Source organism: Vipera ursinii, assembly GCF_947247035.1.
Source record: "Vipera ursinii genome assembly, chromosome: 1".
NCBI lineage: Eukaryota > Metazoa > Chordata > Lepidosauria > Squamata > Viperidae > Vipera > Vipera ursinii.
In genome coordinates, this window is record NC_139512.1 from 314,702,587 (window position 1) to 314,721,325 (window position 18,739).

General features: G+C 33.9%; 1 protein-coding gene across 5 annotated transcripts in view; it reads left to right on the forward strand.

Moving 5' to 3' along the window:
• The window catches only part of PLEKHH2 (pleckstrin homology, MyTH4 and FERM domain containing H2), a 70,788-nt gene that overhangs the window by 39,837 nt on the left and 12,212 nt on the right, over positions 1-18,739 (forward strand). For 3 of the 5 annotated variants that reach the window (XM_083348553.1, XM_083348555.1, XM_083348554.1), the window contains 13 exons: positions 54-164; positions 1,209-1,295; positions 2,952-3,110; positions 5,056-5,136; positions 6,328-6,507; positions 7,673-7,781; positions 9,971-10,083; positions 11,271-11,450; positions 12,203-12,300; positions 14,947-15,124; positions 16,169-16,324; positions 16,747-16,844; positions 17,738-17,879. In XM_083348553.1, the coding sequence (XP_083204679.1) occupies positions 54-164; positions 1,209-1,295; positions 2,952-3,110; positions 5,056-5,136; positions 6,328-6,507; positions 7,673-7,781; positions 9,971-10,083; positions 11,271-11,450; positions 12,203-12,300; positions 14,947-15,124; positions 16,169-16,324; positions 16,747-16,844; positions 17,738-17,879 (1,692 nt within the window). Of the gene's footprint in view, positions 1-53; positions 165-1,208; positions 1,296-2,951; positions 3,111-5,055; positions 5,137-6,327; positions 6,508-7,672; positions 7,782-9,970; positions 10,084-11,270; positions 11,451-12,202; positions 12,301-14,946; positions 15,125-16,168; positions 16,325-16,746; positions 16,845-17,737; positions 17,907-18,739 lie in introns of those variants that run through there. The other 2 variants (XR_014490725.1, XM_083348556.1) reach the window with 2 other exon arrangements.

Consider the following 18,739-nt stretch of genomic DNA (forward strand, 5'->3'; position numbering starts at 1 on the left):
CATTAACCACAAATAATTTTAGCATTTAATTTTTCTTTTCTTTTAAACTATAGGAACTTCTAGAGAAATCTGGATATTTGTTAAAAATGAGTGGTAAAGTTAAGACTTGGAGACGACGATGGTTTGTACTCAAAGGGGGTGAATTGCTTTACTATAAATCTCCGGTAAGCAAGTGCAAATTATAAGATTAGATAATTAAGATTGTGTTTCTCTGTATTCTTTACTGAATCATTATGCAACAATTTGTTTTTGAACTAAATCTAAAGTATAATAATTGATTACCTGAAATCTCTTTTCTCTGAGGGTTTGTTTACTTCAGCCATGTTTATGAGACAATATATGTAATAAATTTTAATTTGAACCAAGTAGTAAACAAGGCAGTGTTTTTAACAATTCTGAAAGCTGCATAGAATTAATTCTTGCACCAAACATTTGTAGCAGAAGTCTGATCTAGCAGTTTTGCTATCTGTTCTAGAAATCTTGTTACTGGTCAGTGTTTTAATATAGTATATGAAAGTTTAGTGACTCTCAATGCTGTTGGATCCAATTCAGTATAATTTCCACTGGACTCTGCCCTCTGATGAAGTTTAAAAAACCAGGGCTGTAATCCTCATGCACTCAAAGATGACCTTATTCACTGGCTACATTTAGATTATCATAGTTCAATTTCTTTCTTCCTCACCATCTTATTTTTTGATCAGTTATCCCCTTCTCTACTCCTTTTTTTGATATTATTCAATAAAGTATGGAATTCTTCTCTCCTCCCTGTAATTTTCCATTCATCCAAGCTGCCTAGGAATCAATGGACAGTGACTGTTATGAATCAAGACAATTATTATGGAGTAATAATAATATCCCTTGATGTGGTTGTGGGAATTGTATGCTCTGAGAAAATGAGAGCTATGCCACTAGATAGTTACTTCTCAGTCTTCTCAGTTACTTCAGAAGATTGTTGTAAATGCAGGTTGGAAAGAAAGGGATTATGTTTAAACCTCCCGAAATTCCTTATAAATAATTATAAGCCTATATTATTTTTAAATGCCAAAAATATGTAAAATATAAAAAAATTCTAAATGTATCCATCAGTCCAAAAGGGGTTATGATGTCCAACCATCTGAAAATGAATTTCAGCTTTTTGCTTTGATATGTGGTTGATGATCATTGGTACTGCACATGAGAGTCACTTATCACATTTTTTTGTCCCATAGAGTGATGTAATAAGAAAACCCCAAGGTCAAATTGAATTAAGTGCATCCAGCCGTATTGTAAGAGGTGATGGAAAACAAACAGTTCAGGTATTTCCTTAATGTGTTTCATGGGACAGCAGAATAGCAGTCATGTGTATACCAGGATGTAATTTTCCCTTTTTCTTCCAATTGACCTGTGATCTTATTACAAACTATTCATGAAGAAATAGATACTGGTAGACATCCTGGACAGTTGCAAGTTTCCAGATTTCATTTGTGGTTATAGGAAAGTAACATTTGACTGAAACAAATTTCCCCATTAGCAGTGCTCCCTGAACAACCCATTGGGATACACAATTATGGATAGCGCTTTATTAGAAGTGCTGCTTAATGAAGTTTGTTTTAGTTGAAATCTACACCAGCTGCAATTTTTCAGGCCGAACAAAAGGAATCATTAATAGGTAGGAACCATGCTGAGAAAAAAACGAGATAAAGAGATAAGGTGTCTGAATGAGGTCTCGGACTTGAATGACATCTTTGTTCCTTTCTAAACATTAGGAAGGAAAAACTTGCTGTGCAAAGATGAGAATTTCCCTATGTGTGTCAGAAAGTATGTGTACATTCTGGGGGAATTTGTACGTACACACACACACATACATATACACACACACACACACACACACACACCCTTGGAACTATTAAATACATTCTCTGTTTATGTGGGAAACAAAGCACAATCCATTTTCATTTTAAAATGGAAGTTGTGAATAAAGAGAAAATAGGCAACTCTGTTTCCGCCTTCTTTCACACTCTTCCAGATGTTTATCTTTGAGATTGCTGATCATTTGGCACAAGGGATGAAAATAGACTGACCTCCTTTTCCAAATCTACCCTCCATCCCTTTTTATTCAAAGAAGAGCCAGCGAAGACCTTTCCTCTGAATCTGACCCTTAATACTTTCAAATGTATCTGAATGAGTTCCTGTCCTGGCTAGGCGTCTATGGGAATTTTGAAGACAAATCATGAATTTATGATGTAAAACAGTTATTAAGACATTCATAATAAATCGTTGTGATAGTTTTAAATTTCTAACAATTACCTAGATTAGAATTTTGGACTAGGACTAGAACTAGGTAGACCAAATTAAAATCTCAAAGTTTATAGCAGGATCCTGGACAATTGACATCAGCCATAATTGTAATTAGTTCTCAGCTTATGACTACAATTGGGATTGGAACTACTGTCACTGAGTGATGTGATTGTTAGGTGAGTTGCACCTGATTATACTATTTTTATTTTTTTTTGCCACATCCAATATGCAGCCATTAAGTGAATCTGGCTTCCCAAATAACTTTGTTTTTTGGAAGCTCCCTGGAAAGATCACAAAGGGCGATAACATGACATTGGTCCAATGCAACCGTTGCAAATACATGTTGGTAACAAAACACCAAAATCATGATTATGTGACTGCAAAGATGCTGTCATGTTATAATTATTTCTTAGCACCGTTGTAACTTTGAGCTGTCATTAAATGAATGGTTATAAGTCCAGGACTAACCTGTATGTCATATGCTTTTAATGAGGATAAAATATGGTTGAGAAAGACCCATAAAGACCACCTTGAATTCCCATCAAAGATTTAGATACAAACACATTAATAACCTTCATTTCAGACTATATTTATTATGTTTTATATCGGTACCAATCAGGTAAAAATGTTCCAGTTACCTTCCGTCAAAGTGTTCTGTTTCTATTGCTCCTCAGCTGACTACAGAAAAACGAACTTATTACATGACTGCAGATTCCCCAAATATCTTAGAAGAATGGATCAAAGTATTACAAAATGTCCTTAAAGTACAAGCTGCAAGCCCACTTTTTATTCAACCAGATATTAAACCAGCAATGAAAGGATTGCTTACTAAGGTAAAAGACAACTTTATTTTTATTTTTATATTTCAAGAGTTTTTGTTTAGAAAACTGGGTATTTTAATTTTATTAATTACATCAAAAAATTAAATTTCTGTTAAGTTTCAGGATTATTAATTGGTAAATTAGTAATCCAAAAATTGGGATTTTTTTCAAAAAAACAAAGGGTTTTATAGACCTATGTCTCATGAAAGTTTCACTACTCTTAAGGCAGCAGAAGGGCACTAAAGAAATATGCAGGTTTGGGTGTGTTTGGGAATTTTTTGCTAGGGACAGCAAAGCCTTATAGGATTTAATTTTATTTATGTCCTTTGGTTTTTAGTTCCTATATTTCTTGAATGTAATGAATAGAACATTTAGAAACTACAGTACTATATATGGCTGCTCTGGTGGTAATAACTTTCCTGTCCAGTTTCACAATATTGCTTTGATACAGAAAATGATAAAATTGTTTTTTTAAATAAACAGATACATAAATAATTCCCTTAGAGCTGAGGATTAGTTTTCGTTTTTCATTACTACTTGGGTAAGTTTGGAATACTTTAGGTTTTTCCTGTTAATTCTGGAGGCTAAATTAAGTACCATTTAATATGTCTTTGCATTTAATCAGGGACCTTTTTAAAATGCAGATAGTATCAGGTAGATATTGGAATATCAGCAAGCATGGGTACAAAATGTAATGCTTCTTTTTCTGCCTTTATGAAGAAAACTTCTCATGCTATTTATTTTTGGAGGAAAGTAGCCATTGGTTTGGTATTAAAAATTCATTGCTCTTTTTAGTTAGCTATTACTCTTTAGTTCATTTTAAAAGTTAGCTAATGAAATGCCAGTTTTTGAAAAAGTTTTAAGATTAAAGTTTTAAGATTAACCTAGCACTTGAAATCTGTCTTTGTGTTCCAAGCAGACTGGCAAAAAATAGAAGTAAAATATTACCAGGAAGGTATATTTTTTAAAAGAAATATACAAAAAGCATTGTACTAAAAATCTCCTTTTTATAAGGTTCCCCAAGTATAACATGAAACCTAAACTCCCATGATCCTCCTTCTTCTATTCAACTATATTCAAAAGTTTTTTGCCATTTCATCTGAAGTTAGAAAAGGTATAGTTGTTGAAAAGAACTAATGTAATGCTTCTATTAATGAGGTTATCTATGTTTAAATGACCATAACTAAATTAAATTAAATTGGTTAGGTTTCGACAGGACTATAAATCATTAATTGATTGATTTAATACTATCATGTTGGTGTTAATTCTTAGAGATGACATGGATAGATTTTCTTCAGAATAATCTGTCTTCAGTTTAGGTCTCTTAAGGGTACAGTTCTAATCAAAACACTGGTAAAGATAAAGATAATTGGGTCTCCACATGATGTGTCCAGAATGATAGTCATTAAGTCTGGTCGTTAATACTATGCATGAAAATTCCAGTTTGATTTATTCTCTGATCAATTTGGCTGCCCATTATACTCTTAAAAATTTCTCTAGTCCATGAAGTTCAACTGCATTGATACTCTTTCTGCCCTGTTTCTTCCAAATCCAGTATTTGTTTCCACAGATTGTGATAGGAAAAAACTTTGCCTAAAGATTAATCTAAAGCAGAACTGAAAACTACTGATTTGAATCATGTCAAGGCAGGAAAAGAATCCAGAATGAGGCTAAGGAGCTTATTTCTTGTATGTACAAGTGCAGCTAACTATTTATATTTCATATCAGTTTTATAGGTACTATATAGGAAAGTTCAGCTATAAAAGTAACTCATATATAATTGTCTGCCTGTTTTTGGGTCATTGCTTCATCAAAATTTTCAAAAATACAGCACTTTGCTGAAGAATTGTAGCTTTGTTGTTACAGTACTGTAGCCCAGTACTATAATGTTTTAAATACAGGATAAAAAAGAATCTTTCATTGCCCTTCTGCATAAAATATTTCATTTTATTTGCAGGTGAAACATGGATATTCCAAAACAGTATGGTGTATGCTGGTTGGGAAAACTTTATATTATTTCCGCAGCCATGAAGATAAGGTATTTTTTTATGTATTAAGTGTCAAGCTTCTGACGTATCAGCTTTTCAAGTGACTCTGAGGCATTGTTTACCTTAAAAGTCCTTTATTAGCCTATTGCTCGAAGGAAGCTGGAATCTGAAATCTCTGCCCCTTGCACAATATATTAAGAACAATTCTCCACCTTTCTAATTTTGTCATTAAGCATATTCTCCAATTAATTTAAAGAATCAGCTTCCCTTCCGTTAGAAGAACCCAAAGTCTTATCTTCTTTAGAGAGACAAATGGCCTTCAAAATGCATTCCTACTCTTCCCTCCCACCAATTTTAAACTAAAACAATACACCAGTCTTAAAGCAATACACAAGTTTAACATATGAAATAGCTACTTCTTCATCTCATGTCAAGCAATAACATTCGATGTTAGCAGCGTTGACATTAAGGAATTATAAGTTACCTTGGTGAGCCATGTTTTTATATCAGGTTTTATATTAAGGTATATTAAGATTTTATATCTTAACCTGTTTTTTTCAGACTTCCTTTTGTTTTATGTAGTGTGTATTTTACATTTAAGTGTGTTTAAAACAAATTCCCATGTCCAAATGCATAGTCTATATGTGTAAGAATATATATCCAGACATTTATTCAGATGTTCTTAATTTTCAATCTACTGTAAGTTCTCCCCCCCCCCCCAAAACAACAACAACAACAAGTGGCTGAAACAGAAACAGGAGGCAAGGAGAAGGTACTGGTTCAAGAGGGAACAGGATAAGCAAACTAGTTCATCTCTTGTCACCTTTACATGTAGAACATGAATGTCTCTGCAGTGGAGAATCTCCACTGTCCTTGAGGGTTTTCCATATGAATTACAATTCTGGAGAATGGAAAACCGATGTAGATAAGCAGGAAATACACACACACACACAAACACAAACACACACAAATACATACATACACAAAGGACACATATATGTAAGTGAAGTTCTATTTTGCAATCACTTTAGCCAGCTAAACACTGAAAGGAGGAATTCATCATTTCTTAATCCTTTCCTTACCCCATTAATTATGCACCGCTGTAACTAAAATAAGCAGAATAAAATCTGTCTGTCTAGTTTCAGTCATGAAGCGAGAATTATGTTTAACTCGATCATAGCAAGATTAATGAACTAGATTTTAATACAGCTCTGTTCTAATATAAATGCCCTTACTTCTAGTTTCCCTTGGGCCAGATAAAGCTGTTAGAAGCTAAAGTCGAAGAAGTTGATCGATCCTGTGATTCAGATGAAGATTATGAAGCCAGTGGTCGCAGCTTATTATCAACACATTTTACCATTGTCATCCATCCTAAGGAACAAGCACCCACATATCTCCTCATAGGATCCAAGTATGAGAAGGTAGCAAATGTTCCATTGTCCCAAGACTTTGCAGCCAGCTTTCATCACTTACTCACAGAAAAAACACCTACAAACCTGTATATTGAGGGGTAAAATAGTATCTGGACCAAGCTAATAAATAAAGTGGAACTTTAACAGATTTAGAATAATTCTACATAATAATTTACAATAGCAGGAATTACTTCCAATGAGCATTGTGTTTTCCCTTCATTAGAAAGAGCTGCAAGGAGAAGTTGAAAGTTGCAGAAAGATAGAAGCCAGCCAAACTATCATTTATGAAGATAGATTGTATAATTCATAACTAAGCTACTTTGGATAAAGTAAAAGCAGAATTTATACTTGGAAGTGGGTATACATGACCAGAGGAAGAGAAGCTTTTTCTAACTGTGTTTTACTTTACATTTGTACAGAATGACTATGTGAGATGTTAACTTGCTAAATTATCTTAAAATGCATTCAGACTTTTTTTATTTAGATAATTGACTAAAATATGTCATAAAGTACATTGAAAAGTTTGCAATAGTGGTGAATATCTGTTTTTAAGGTTTTTAAGACTTTCTGGAATTAGTTTTTTAGTTTTTATTTTCAGCAACAAACTTGATGCATATATCTCTATCTAAAGTTTCCTTTCTTCTGCCATTTTATATTTTGTCCACATACACACACTTATGTGTTAATAATTAAATTGCTATTTGGAGTGAGAGATACAATAATATTTTCTTATCTGTCATTCAATTTTATACTTTCTTCATTGTTGCCAATTTCTTTGTCCTATAAATTGTCTAACAGATGATAATGTTGCCTGGAATATTTGTTGAGAAGAAGATTCCATTAAGTTTAATTGAGCTTATTCCTATATAAATTGTATATTGAAAGACTAATCAGGATATAATTTAATGATTTAAACTGAAAGATTAGGTACTAGAAGTTTGATTACACACTAAGAAAATGTACTTTATTTTACATTTTGTGGTGTAAATTTGTATTGGATAATCTCAGTTGAGGTTCTTAGTGGAAATAAACATAACTTATACTTTGATTAAATTGAATTGTAGAACTGTAATATATTTTTGAAATTAAAGTTATGTATAAATATTTTGATCAGCAGTTTTTCATATTTTTTAAAAAAAGTTTTAAGTGAAACAAATTATGTTTGATTTCATAGGATACTTGGCTTTATTATCTCACCGTTGCTGCTGGAAGCACAAATATAAATGTTGGGACAGAGTTTGAACAGCTTGTCTGCAAACTGTTAAATACTGAAGGAGAACCCAGTAAGCCAATATCTTTTCTGCTACCAATCCTTGTTATCAGGATGTACAATTGCTGCTCCTTTAAGAGTGAATGGATTCCTTAAAGCAGCAGAATCATTTTTTTTCAGGCTGATTAAATGAAGAGCAAAGAAGTACTTGTATGAGTTTCCAAAATACTTTTTAAAATCAGCTGCAAAGGGTGTGCAGCCCCATTAGCTAAATTTTTTAAAATCACAAATACAAGAAGACTGTTGAAAGCCTCTGTAGTATGGCTTATAAGCAACAAACTTGACTATGGAATGTTTGTCCTTAGCTATTGCTTTAGGAAACATCAATGGCTGTTAGTCAACAGCTGATGATATCTCAGAGTCCATAGAATCAAATTGTGATGCAAGGTCCACATTGTTATCTATATGCACATGCAGAAAAGGAATAGAACTTGCATTGTGGCATCATGTTACTTATTCATCATTTACTCTCTTTACCTGCCACCATGCATGTGGCAGCCATTTTCTTTAAAATTAATGTTGGATATATCTAAATATGTATTTATAACAGTATATTAATTTTTCAGTTATTGTAAATAAGTTACACAGCATAAGATGCTACATCTAGAATTCAACCAATTTTAATTGATGGTCTCTAATTATTCAGAAGCATGCAGATTGGAGAAAAATGCATTATTCTTTTCTATAAATCATTTATTACAATAACAGCGGGAGCAGTGCGAGTAATATTTCTAAATGAATACTTAAAATATATATATGGAATGCTGTCAGTACGTTTCTTTTAGTTTTCATATAACCATATTAGGGTTATTTAAACTGCCTTTCAAGTTAGCTGTCATAGTTTGACTTAGTAGACAATCTGCAGCCCAATTAACTAATCAAATCTTTAAACTTTTGACATTGTCAGTAGCATTGTGATATTTACTAGACAGGAGTGCAGCAGCAGCATATTAACATTTTCAGTAAAAGTGATATATTGCTCCCTGGAACTTTAAAGTAGTGCATATTGAAGTTTTATCCACTTTGCAATTGAAGTAAGTATATATGTTTTTGTGGGCAGTGCTCATTTGCAAGAAATAACATGTAAAGTATTAAACAATGTTGTGATTAAATAACATGGAAATTAATTTTGTATGCTTCTGAATAGCCTGTATTGATATAATGCTGGACTATGTATTTTCATAAAAATACACATATATGCTAGAGTTTAAGCACATACTTGTATAACACATAAGCATGTTATCATATAATATCCCAAGTAATTTGTTATTTTCTTAATTCAGTTCTTCATAATTGATAGCCGGTTACTGTTGGTGATCTGGTATATATGTGGTTACAGTTTTTTAAATATGGTCATTATTCCATGAAATTGCAAATCATTCTGTCTCACAAAATCTTGCCTAAACTCTTGCAAGATTCCAGGGCGAATCCCTAAAATCTTGTGATATTTCTTGATTTCAGTATATATTTATGTATTAATTAATTTGGTGCACTGTTGAAGGAGATCAGCTTCTCTAAAGCATATATAGCATTGATGTAGAGGAAGAAAATCCAGTTTCCCTTATAAGGAAATTGTGTCAATGTTGTTGTTGTTAGTTGCGAAGTCGTGTCCGACCCATCGCGACCCTATGGACAATGTTCCTCCAGGCTTTCCTGTCCTCTACCAATAGAATCAACCAAAATGACATTATTTAATTTAAGACTTTGCAAAGTTTTGCACCAGAATACTTTATTAGGTCATTATACTATTAAATAGGGACGCGGTGGCTCAGTGGGTTAGGACACTGAGCTTGTCGATCAGAAGGTCGGCAGTTTGGCGGGTCGAATCCCGAGTGCCGCGTAACAGAGTGAGCGCCTGTTACTCGTCCCAGCTTCTGCCAACCTAGCAGTTCGAAAGCACGTAAAAATACAAGTAGAAAAATAGGGACCACTACGGTGGGAAGGTAACAGCGTTCCGTGCGCCTTTGGCGTCTAGTCATGCCGGCCACATGACCATGGAGACGTCCTCGGACAAGCGCTGGCTCTTCAGCTTTGAAACGGAGATGAGCACTGGCCCCTAGAGTTAGAAATGACTAGCACGCGTGTGCGGGGGAACCTTTACCTTTACCTATACTATTAAATACTATTAAATTTTACTTAGGACTTTTAAGTAACACATGGGTATGTGTGGTAATTTGTTTGGGCTCCCTTTTTAATTTCCAGCTTCTCAGATCTGGAGGCATCCCACTCTTTGTCATAGCAAAGATGGAATTACTTCTCCTCTTACAACCCTTCCATCAGAGGCTCTGCAAACAGAAGCTATAAAATTATTCAAGGTAACCATAATGCAACTTTTCCTTTTCAATAATAACTTTTTCAGAATTTTCCCCTTAAAATATCCTGTTTAAATATTCAGTCACTTAATCATAGTAACTTGTGACTGGAATGGCTTATAAGCCGAGGGAGGGAGGGAGGGAGGGAATAAACAAGCAATCATTAACCCTTGCTTCCAACATTTCCTTTTATTTTTACATATAATTAACATATCAGACTAGGTAATTTTAACTTATTGGAAGTTACAGTGCAGTCTGTTTTGCAAATATTAAGTATGTAACACATCAAAGATAAATGTGTAAAGAAGAAGCTTAAATTATAAAAATCCAAATCTTTTTGGAAAAAAGTCAAGAATGCATTTACTATGGCAGCAACTGCATAAAAGAAGATCTGTTTTAAGCAAAGGTTCAGAGTTCTACCATAAAAACTCCACTGTGGCTTTTAAATGATGAAAAAATGATCATTTCTGTATTTCTAAAGATAATTTTTGATAACTTTTTGATAACTGAGAGTGTTCCATACCCACAAAGGAAATTCTCTTTTGGCAATTATTTGTCACGCTCAACTGAAAGGATAGTTACTAAAGGCCAAGCTTTACTTTTGAATAAGTATTATACTTAATTTGAATAAGTACTTACAGGCTACATGTAACTTATACAATATATCATACTGGCTCCCTTATTATGAAGGAAAAGTAATCCATATTTAATAAAGGATATTTCAGTTATTATATTTGTGACTAACAGATTAGGAAATAATAATGTGAAAAGCCTTAGTCACTGTCAATCAGGATAGACAATATAATTTTCAATGAACAAATATGATAACATTGCATAAGATAATTGTATGATCCAAGAAGGCGAGGAGCTAAATAGCAACTGATCTTAGTTGAGCCAGTAAAAATGAGTTTGTTTCCTCACCATTTCTCAGCATTCTTTGAGTCTGGTGGGAATAAAAGAAAGGGTAACATTAGCTGCTAGCCACTATAACAGTAAAAGACAAGGAACTGATTTTCTTCTTTCAGTGTTTGTTTCTGTCCAATAGACACGTTATCTACAGCTGATGTGGATTTGTTATTCAAAGAGTTTTGAGTAATTGGGTTTTTAGTATGATGAAATCAGAGTTGATGTAGCACTTTGAAACTTAAAATGCACAACTGAAGTTCATCTGTGTTACGCTTTTTTTTTAGACATGCCAGTTGTTTATCAATGCTGCTGTGGATTCTCCTGCTATTGACTATCATGTGTCTTTGGCCCAAAGTGCATTGCAAGTCTGTCTCACACATCCAGAGCTTCAGAATGAAATCTGTTGTCAGTTGATAAAGCAAACAAGAAGACGACAGCCACCAAATCAAATAGGACCAGTTCAGGTGCTAAGCATATTATAGCAAATATCTGTCACTCCTGTGCTGAGGATGGATGGTATAGTTTTTTTTTTAAAATAAAACTGGGTGCTCCCCTATTAGAACCCTTAAAAAATGCAATAAAATGTGATAAAAATAGTCTATTTTACTCTCTTAATTTTATCACTTCTCTTAAATAACAATTAACCTTGTTTCATCTCCAAAAACATTTCATTCCAGATAATTCCTTAATGTCACTTTCCTTTCCAGTTGTTATATACTGTATTATTAAGCTAGAGTATAGAAAAGCTATGAAACAGCAAAATGAACTGAGCACAAATGTACTGTGTGAATGCAACACTGTCATTTAAAAATCCTTTTCACTGAGTCTTGGCTATATTAATTCAACATATATTCATTTGAAGAGTGTACTTACACTGGAAAATCTGTGATGAATTATACTATTATATAATATGTAACAAACAGTTTTGGATTGTTAAACCAACTGACAAAACAAATACGTATTATATTTCTAATACTAGATTTGGGAGTTTACATTATCTGAGTTTTATGGGAGTTTTCCCTTTTCCCTTCCTATTGTAGTCTCCTGTCTATTGTCTGATTTGTTTATCTTCGCTCTAATCTTACAAAAGTATACACAAAACTAATGTCTTTAAACTGGATTCTCAGTGGTTTGGTGTTTTCATACGGTTTGCTTGAAGACAATTTGATCCTGGGAAAAACTTGAGGCAATGATTCTGCTTTTCTTTCTTGATTAGGCCTGGCAGCTTTTAGCACTCTGCGTTGGACTCTTCCTCCCACAGCACCCATTCCTTTGGTTCATCAAACTTCATTTGAAGAAGAATGCAGATTCCAGGTATATCTTATGAAGAATAATGTCACTGAAATCTAAAAATTGCTTTTTATTATTGAAATATTGAAATAGAATGTAACACAGAAACAAAACTTATTATATCACATATAATAATTTAATTATTATTGTGACCTCAGTGAAATAACCTCGAATGCTGTCACCAGCATTCTTTTTTTTACATTTAAAATCCAACTTGGGCTCCAAATTGGAAAGTTAATAGGCTTGTTGAAGCAGGACCAGGTTATGGCTAAGGCTAAGAAGGCACTGGCCTAAGGTACAGAAGCTAAGGGCCCTCCAATGCTGCCTCCTCTTCCAAAAACAAAGACTATTTTAATAATGCAAATCTTTGCATTGGCAGGTAGCACCATCAGTCATTGTGGCCCAAGGGTGCCATATACCCTTGAGCTGGTACAGCTTTTAAATTACTGTTTTGCATTTCACATATGTATTTCACAGCTCTGTTTAAAGAAATTAGGAAAGGTATAAAATATTTAATAATACAGGGAGTGCAGAATTATTAGGCAAGTTGTATTTTTGAGGATTAATTTTATTATTGAACAACAACCATGTTCTCAATGAACCCAAAAAACTCATTAATATCAAAGCTGAATATTTTTGGAAGTAGTTTTTAGTTTGTTTTTAGTTATAGCTATTTTAGGGGGATATCTGTGTGTGCAGGTGACTATTACTGTGCATAATTATTAGGCAACTTAACAAAAACAAATATATACCCATTTCAATTATTTATTTTTACCAGTGAAACCAATATAACATCTCAACATTCACAAATATACATTTCTGACATTCAAAAACATAACAAAAACAAATCAGTGACCAATATAGCCACCTTTCTTTGCAAGGACACTCAAAAGCCTGCCATCCATGGATTCTGTCAGTGTTTTGATCTGTTCACCATCAACATTGCGTGCAGCAGCAACCACAGCCTCCCAGACACTGTTCAGAGAGGTGTACTGTTTTCCCTCCTTGTAAATCTCACATTTGATGATGGACCACAGGTTTTCAATGGGGTTCAGATCAGGTGAACAAGGAGGCCATGTCATTAGATTTCCTTCTTTTATACCCTTTCTTGCCAGCCACGCTGTGGAGTACTTGGACGCGTGTGATGGAGCATTGTCCTGCATGAAAATCATGTTTTTCTTGAAGGATGCAGACTTCTTCCTGTACCACTGCTTGAAGAAGGTGTCTTCCAGAAACTGGCAGTAGGACTGGGAGTTGAGCTTGACTCCATCCTCAACCCGAAAAGGCCCCACAAGCTCATCTTTGATGATACCAGCCCAAACCAGTACTCCACCTCCACCTTGCTGGCGTCTGAGTCGGACTGGAGCTCTCTGCCCTTTACCAATCCAGCCACGGGCCCATCCATCTGGCCCATCAAGACTCACTCTCATTTCATCAGTCCATAAAACCTTAGAAAAATCAGTCTTGAGATATTTCTTGGCCCAGTCTTGACGTTTCAGCTTGTGTGTCTTGTTCAGTGGTGGTCGTCTTTCAGCCTTTCTTACCTTGGCCATGTCTCTGAGTATTGCACACCTTGTGCTTTTGGGCACTCCAGTGATGTTGCAGCTCTGAAATATGGCCAAACTGGTCGCAAGTGGCATCTTGGCAGCTGCACGCTTGACTTTTCTCAGTTCATGGGCAGTTATTTTGCGCCTTGGTTTCTCCACACGCTTCTTGCGACCCTGTTGACTATTTTGAATGAAACGCTTGATTGTTCGATGATCACGCTTCAGAAGCTTTGCAATTTTAAGAGTGCTGCATCCCTCTGCAAGATATCTCACTATTTTTGACTTTTCTGAGCCTGTCAAGTCCTTCTTTTGACCCATTTTGCCAAAGGAAAGGAAGTTGCCTAATAATTATGCACACCTGATACAGGGTGTTGATGTCATTAGACCACACCCCTTCTCATTACAGAGATGCACATCACCTAATATGCTTAATTGGTAGTAGGCTTTCGAGCCTATACAGCTTGGAGTAAGACAACATGCATAAAGAGGATGATGTGGTCAAAATACTCATTTGCCTAATAATTCTGCACTCCCTGTATATATCTTGAAAATTTAAATACTAGAATGAAATTTGGCTGCCTTTTTCTTGACATCATTCTCTGTTAAAAGAGAGGAGACATTCAGTAAATGGTTAATCCATAGTTCACAAGAAAGATGGAGTCATTCCATTCATATTTTGATTAAGGCTATGAACCATTAGATTTCCCAGTTTAGCTCTACCTTTTGCCCTGTCTTGTAGCCTTTCTGTTATTCTTCAGTTTGAACCACACATTTCTAAAAATAAATTTATTCTGACTTTTTAAATTCGTAATAATTATCTCAATTCTCATTTTTCCTACTTCAATCTGGCTTTTAAAAAGATATATTTGTTCTCATTGCTTCAGCAAGCAAACAACTTAAAAGCTTGAAAAAAAAACCCAACAACCCAGTTCTTCAGCACATTTGCAAAGTACTTATAGAAGGTGTCCTTATGCCAGTCTGGAACTCTGTTTATCAAATCTAAATTCATGTATATAATTGACAGATCTGTACTATGACATAGTGAACAGTTTTAAACATTAACATGACCATTTGACATCAGTTTTAAAATATGAAGCCATAAAGACTTGTTTTGTATTTACAGGACTGAATTTGGAAAATATGCAATTTACTGTCAACGATGTGTAGAAAGAACACAACAGAATGGTGACAGAGAAGCCAGACCATCAAGAATGGAAATTCTTTCAACACTTCTAAGAAATCCCTACCATCATTCCTTGCCTTTTAGCATTCCAGTACATTTCATGAATGGCATATACCAGGTAAAATTAAGCATAAAATAATGTGCCATTATAATGGGAGGATAAAATTACAAATGCCACAGATATTTAAAGATTTCAAGGTTTAATTGTCTCCTTATTGATAAACAGATAATTTTCAATCTGAATGCATGTTTGTGTGTGCACATTTTTATTCATTTGACCAGATAAAATGAATATAAATTTTAATTAGAAAAACAATTTGCAGCAATTTATAATAAATGATTCATACTGGCTTTGGTGTTATGTGCATTTGTTTTATGGTATTGAAGGTTTCTGAATGTCACATTGGAGGGTAGTGTGGTCTTCAGAAGACATAATTATGATTATGTGTGGTGCTTGTTGTAGACATAATTTTTTTCTTCTGAAGCTTCCAGAGGACTGGTGATTTCATCTAGCCAAGAGAAATCCATTGCAACCAAGCAAGTACAATAAGGAGCAAATATAGCGTATATCTACAGGAAGAAGAAAGTGTTCACAGGCTCTGTAATATATCTTTCAGTTACTGTGGATTCAAAATCTTATTATTAATTGGTGCATTGTCTATGGCAGTGGTGGGATTCAGCTGGTTCGCATCACTTAGGCAGAACCGGTAGCTAATTTGTTATTGCCCAGGCCCAGAATGGACTTCTGGAGGTGACATCCACATAGAGAACCAGTTGTTCACATATTTGAATCCCACCAATGGATGTATGTATATGTGTGTATATATGTATGTATGTTAGATGCTGGATCAGAATAAACATGTCTTCTTAATAATATGGAAAATGTAATTCTAGGACTCAGCTGGTGCTATTTTGGAAAAGATGTCTCTTTGACTGTACCCATGTTTTTATTTTTACATTTTGTATAATTTTCCTTAGGTCTATATTTATATTTTCTGTATGATTTGGATCCATAGATGTCCTTCTTACGGGGTAGAACATCCTTGAAGCCAGTCCTCTACATCTTACTTTCACACTTTCAGCATGATAGTTGTTACTTTAAAATCTAATATTCCACTTTGGTGTAAAATTAATTGATGTAAAATTTATGTGACCTGCACAGGTTGTTGGGTTTGATGCTTCTACCACAGTTGAAGAATTTTTGAACACACTTAATCAGGATACAGGAATGAGAAAACCTGCGCAATCAGGATTTGCTCTATTTACTGATGATCCTTCCGGCAAGGATATTGAACATTGTCTTCAAGGAAACATCAAGGTGAGCAACTATTTTAATGATAAAATATATATTATTTACAGATAAGAAAATTAAGATTGGAACTATAGTTTAATTTTTTTCTTGATGCAAACAAAATAAAGTAGCTTAATAAATATGAAGATTTTTGTATTGTTCTGTTAAATTTTGTTCATAGTTTTCATAAAGTTCATTAAAATATAATTTGAAAAGACTATCTGTAAAAATGTTCAGTGTTTTCAGTCTAATATGAGTGTAATACTCTGTCATAGCTGATCTGCATGACATTGTTAAGGGCCAGTAAAACAATTCCCCCTTGTTCTTACTTTATTCTAAAAAGATGTTTAGGTAAATATCCTTTCAACACAATAAAATAATTTTTAACCAAAATGTACAATATGGGGCAACTTATGGAGTAAACATGTTCTTCATGGCTTTCCTTCTAGATCTGTGACATTATTTCTAGATGGGAGCAAGCCTCTAAAGAGCAGCATCCAGGAAAATGTGAAGGGACAAGAACAGTTAGGCTTACTTACAAAAATAGGTATAAAACAATGAATTTCTATCTATCTTCTACCACTTTAGAATAGAATACCTTGTTTTCTGCATGAAGCTAGTTTTTAAGATTCTTGACTGCTTAACTGCCTTTGATCAGGCTTTCAGCAATATATAGTAGTTATTAAAATGTTAAAGGATGCACATTGAAAGTGCATTATACTTCTGATCTCTTATCTCTTTTTCTCTTTGAAAAACTAGAAGGGAAGAAACAGGTCAAAAGATCTAGGAAGATCCACCAGAATTCTCCTTTCTTAGCTTGCATATCTCCTAATAAGAATGTGCAAAAATTCAGAAAGAGGAAACTAAAGGTACCATCTTAATTGGATTCCATCAGAGAAGGTCATTTCCACATTGAAAGCAACTTGTAGGCAGAGATCGTAGTGCACCAAGGAGAAACAAAGAGAAACTGGTTCTCTTGTCTACAATCTTCTGGTCTTGTGTTCTGAGAAAGGAGGTGTCCTGCTAAACATGGACATTCAGATTATTATCTTAACTTTGTCTTGGTTGCCTTTTTTATCTCCTTGCCTTATTTCTTGTGATTTTCTCACTGCATGGCTACCTTATATTTTCTTTTCCTATAAAAGTTTTATAATAGTGACATTTATCTAGAGCCTGTGTGAATATCACATTAACAAATGTTTCTTTCATTGCATCGTGCCAATGTAGTCTTAAAATTTATCTCTCTTGATATTTCTACATAGGGCATAATTTTCCATGAATTTGGTTTAAAAATGATCAGACTTCCTTTTTAGTAGTCTTTAAAATGTGTACTACTAGAACTGACTATATATATTTCAGTACCTTATAATTTATTCCCTGCACATACTGCACATACTATGTGATTATCAGCATTTAACATATCACTGTTTTCTTTCACAGGCTCTATTTTTCAGTACAAATCCGGGAAGAGACAGAAAGAGAAAAGCTACTGTTAATGTATCAGACAAATGATCAAATTATAAATGGATTCTTCCCTGTAAATAAAGATCTGGCACTAGAATTGGCAGCACTTCTGGCCCAGGTAATTATGTTTGTGATTTTCCAGTTGTCTGCCTTTTATGTAGATTTCTTTTATGATATAAAGCATGGATAAATCAATTACTCTTATGTTCTGAAATGTTAGGCTGTATGCATGGAATAATTTTTTTTTTATCTGAACCAAAACCTCATCAGATTGGTGAAATTCAACATTTTATTTTCTGGTAATAGCCAAACTATGAAAGTAAAACAGTGATGTTGGTGAATTGATCCTTAAATATCTTTCCAAATGACAGGTTTTAATGTTAATGCTAAGCAACATTTTCCAAATTTGCTACCAATAATAAAGGTTGTCCAGTCCCACATTATGTATAGGATGATTTAATATTTTTTTGTTTTTTATTATTATAGTTTATGTGCTACTCTCTTTCTAGAGAATAAAATTGAAAACTTGCTTTTTATAAAATATGCTTTATGTATACTTTTTGTTAATTTAGTTTTTAATGTTTAGGGAATGTGTCAGTTCTAGCAAGATGAGAGGTATACATTAGAAAATTTATCTTAGGCAAACAAAAAGAAAAAGGGTTGTGAAATGGGAAGGTCAGTTTGATACGGAAAATAAACTCCTTTTTTATTATTTTACGGAGTGCTTGAGTAGTCTATGAGGAGCACTAAACTCTTTAGGCTGTTTTCCGCAAACAAGAGAAAAAAAATGACATTTTCCAAATAGCAAAATACTGTGATTAGGAAGAAAAAGTATTTTCCACAGAATACTTTTAATGCAGAAACATTAATTAACATGCCATAAATTAATTTTCTGTGATGCACTTGAGTATCATTTAATAATGATGAAATATATGAATGCCTTTTGAAATAAGGGAAATGGCTTAAAAACAGACATAA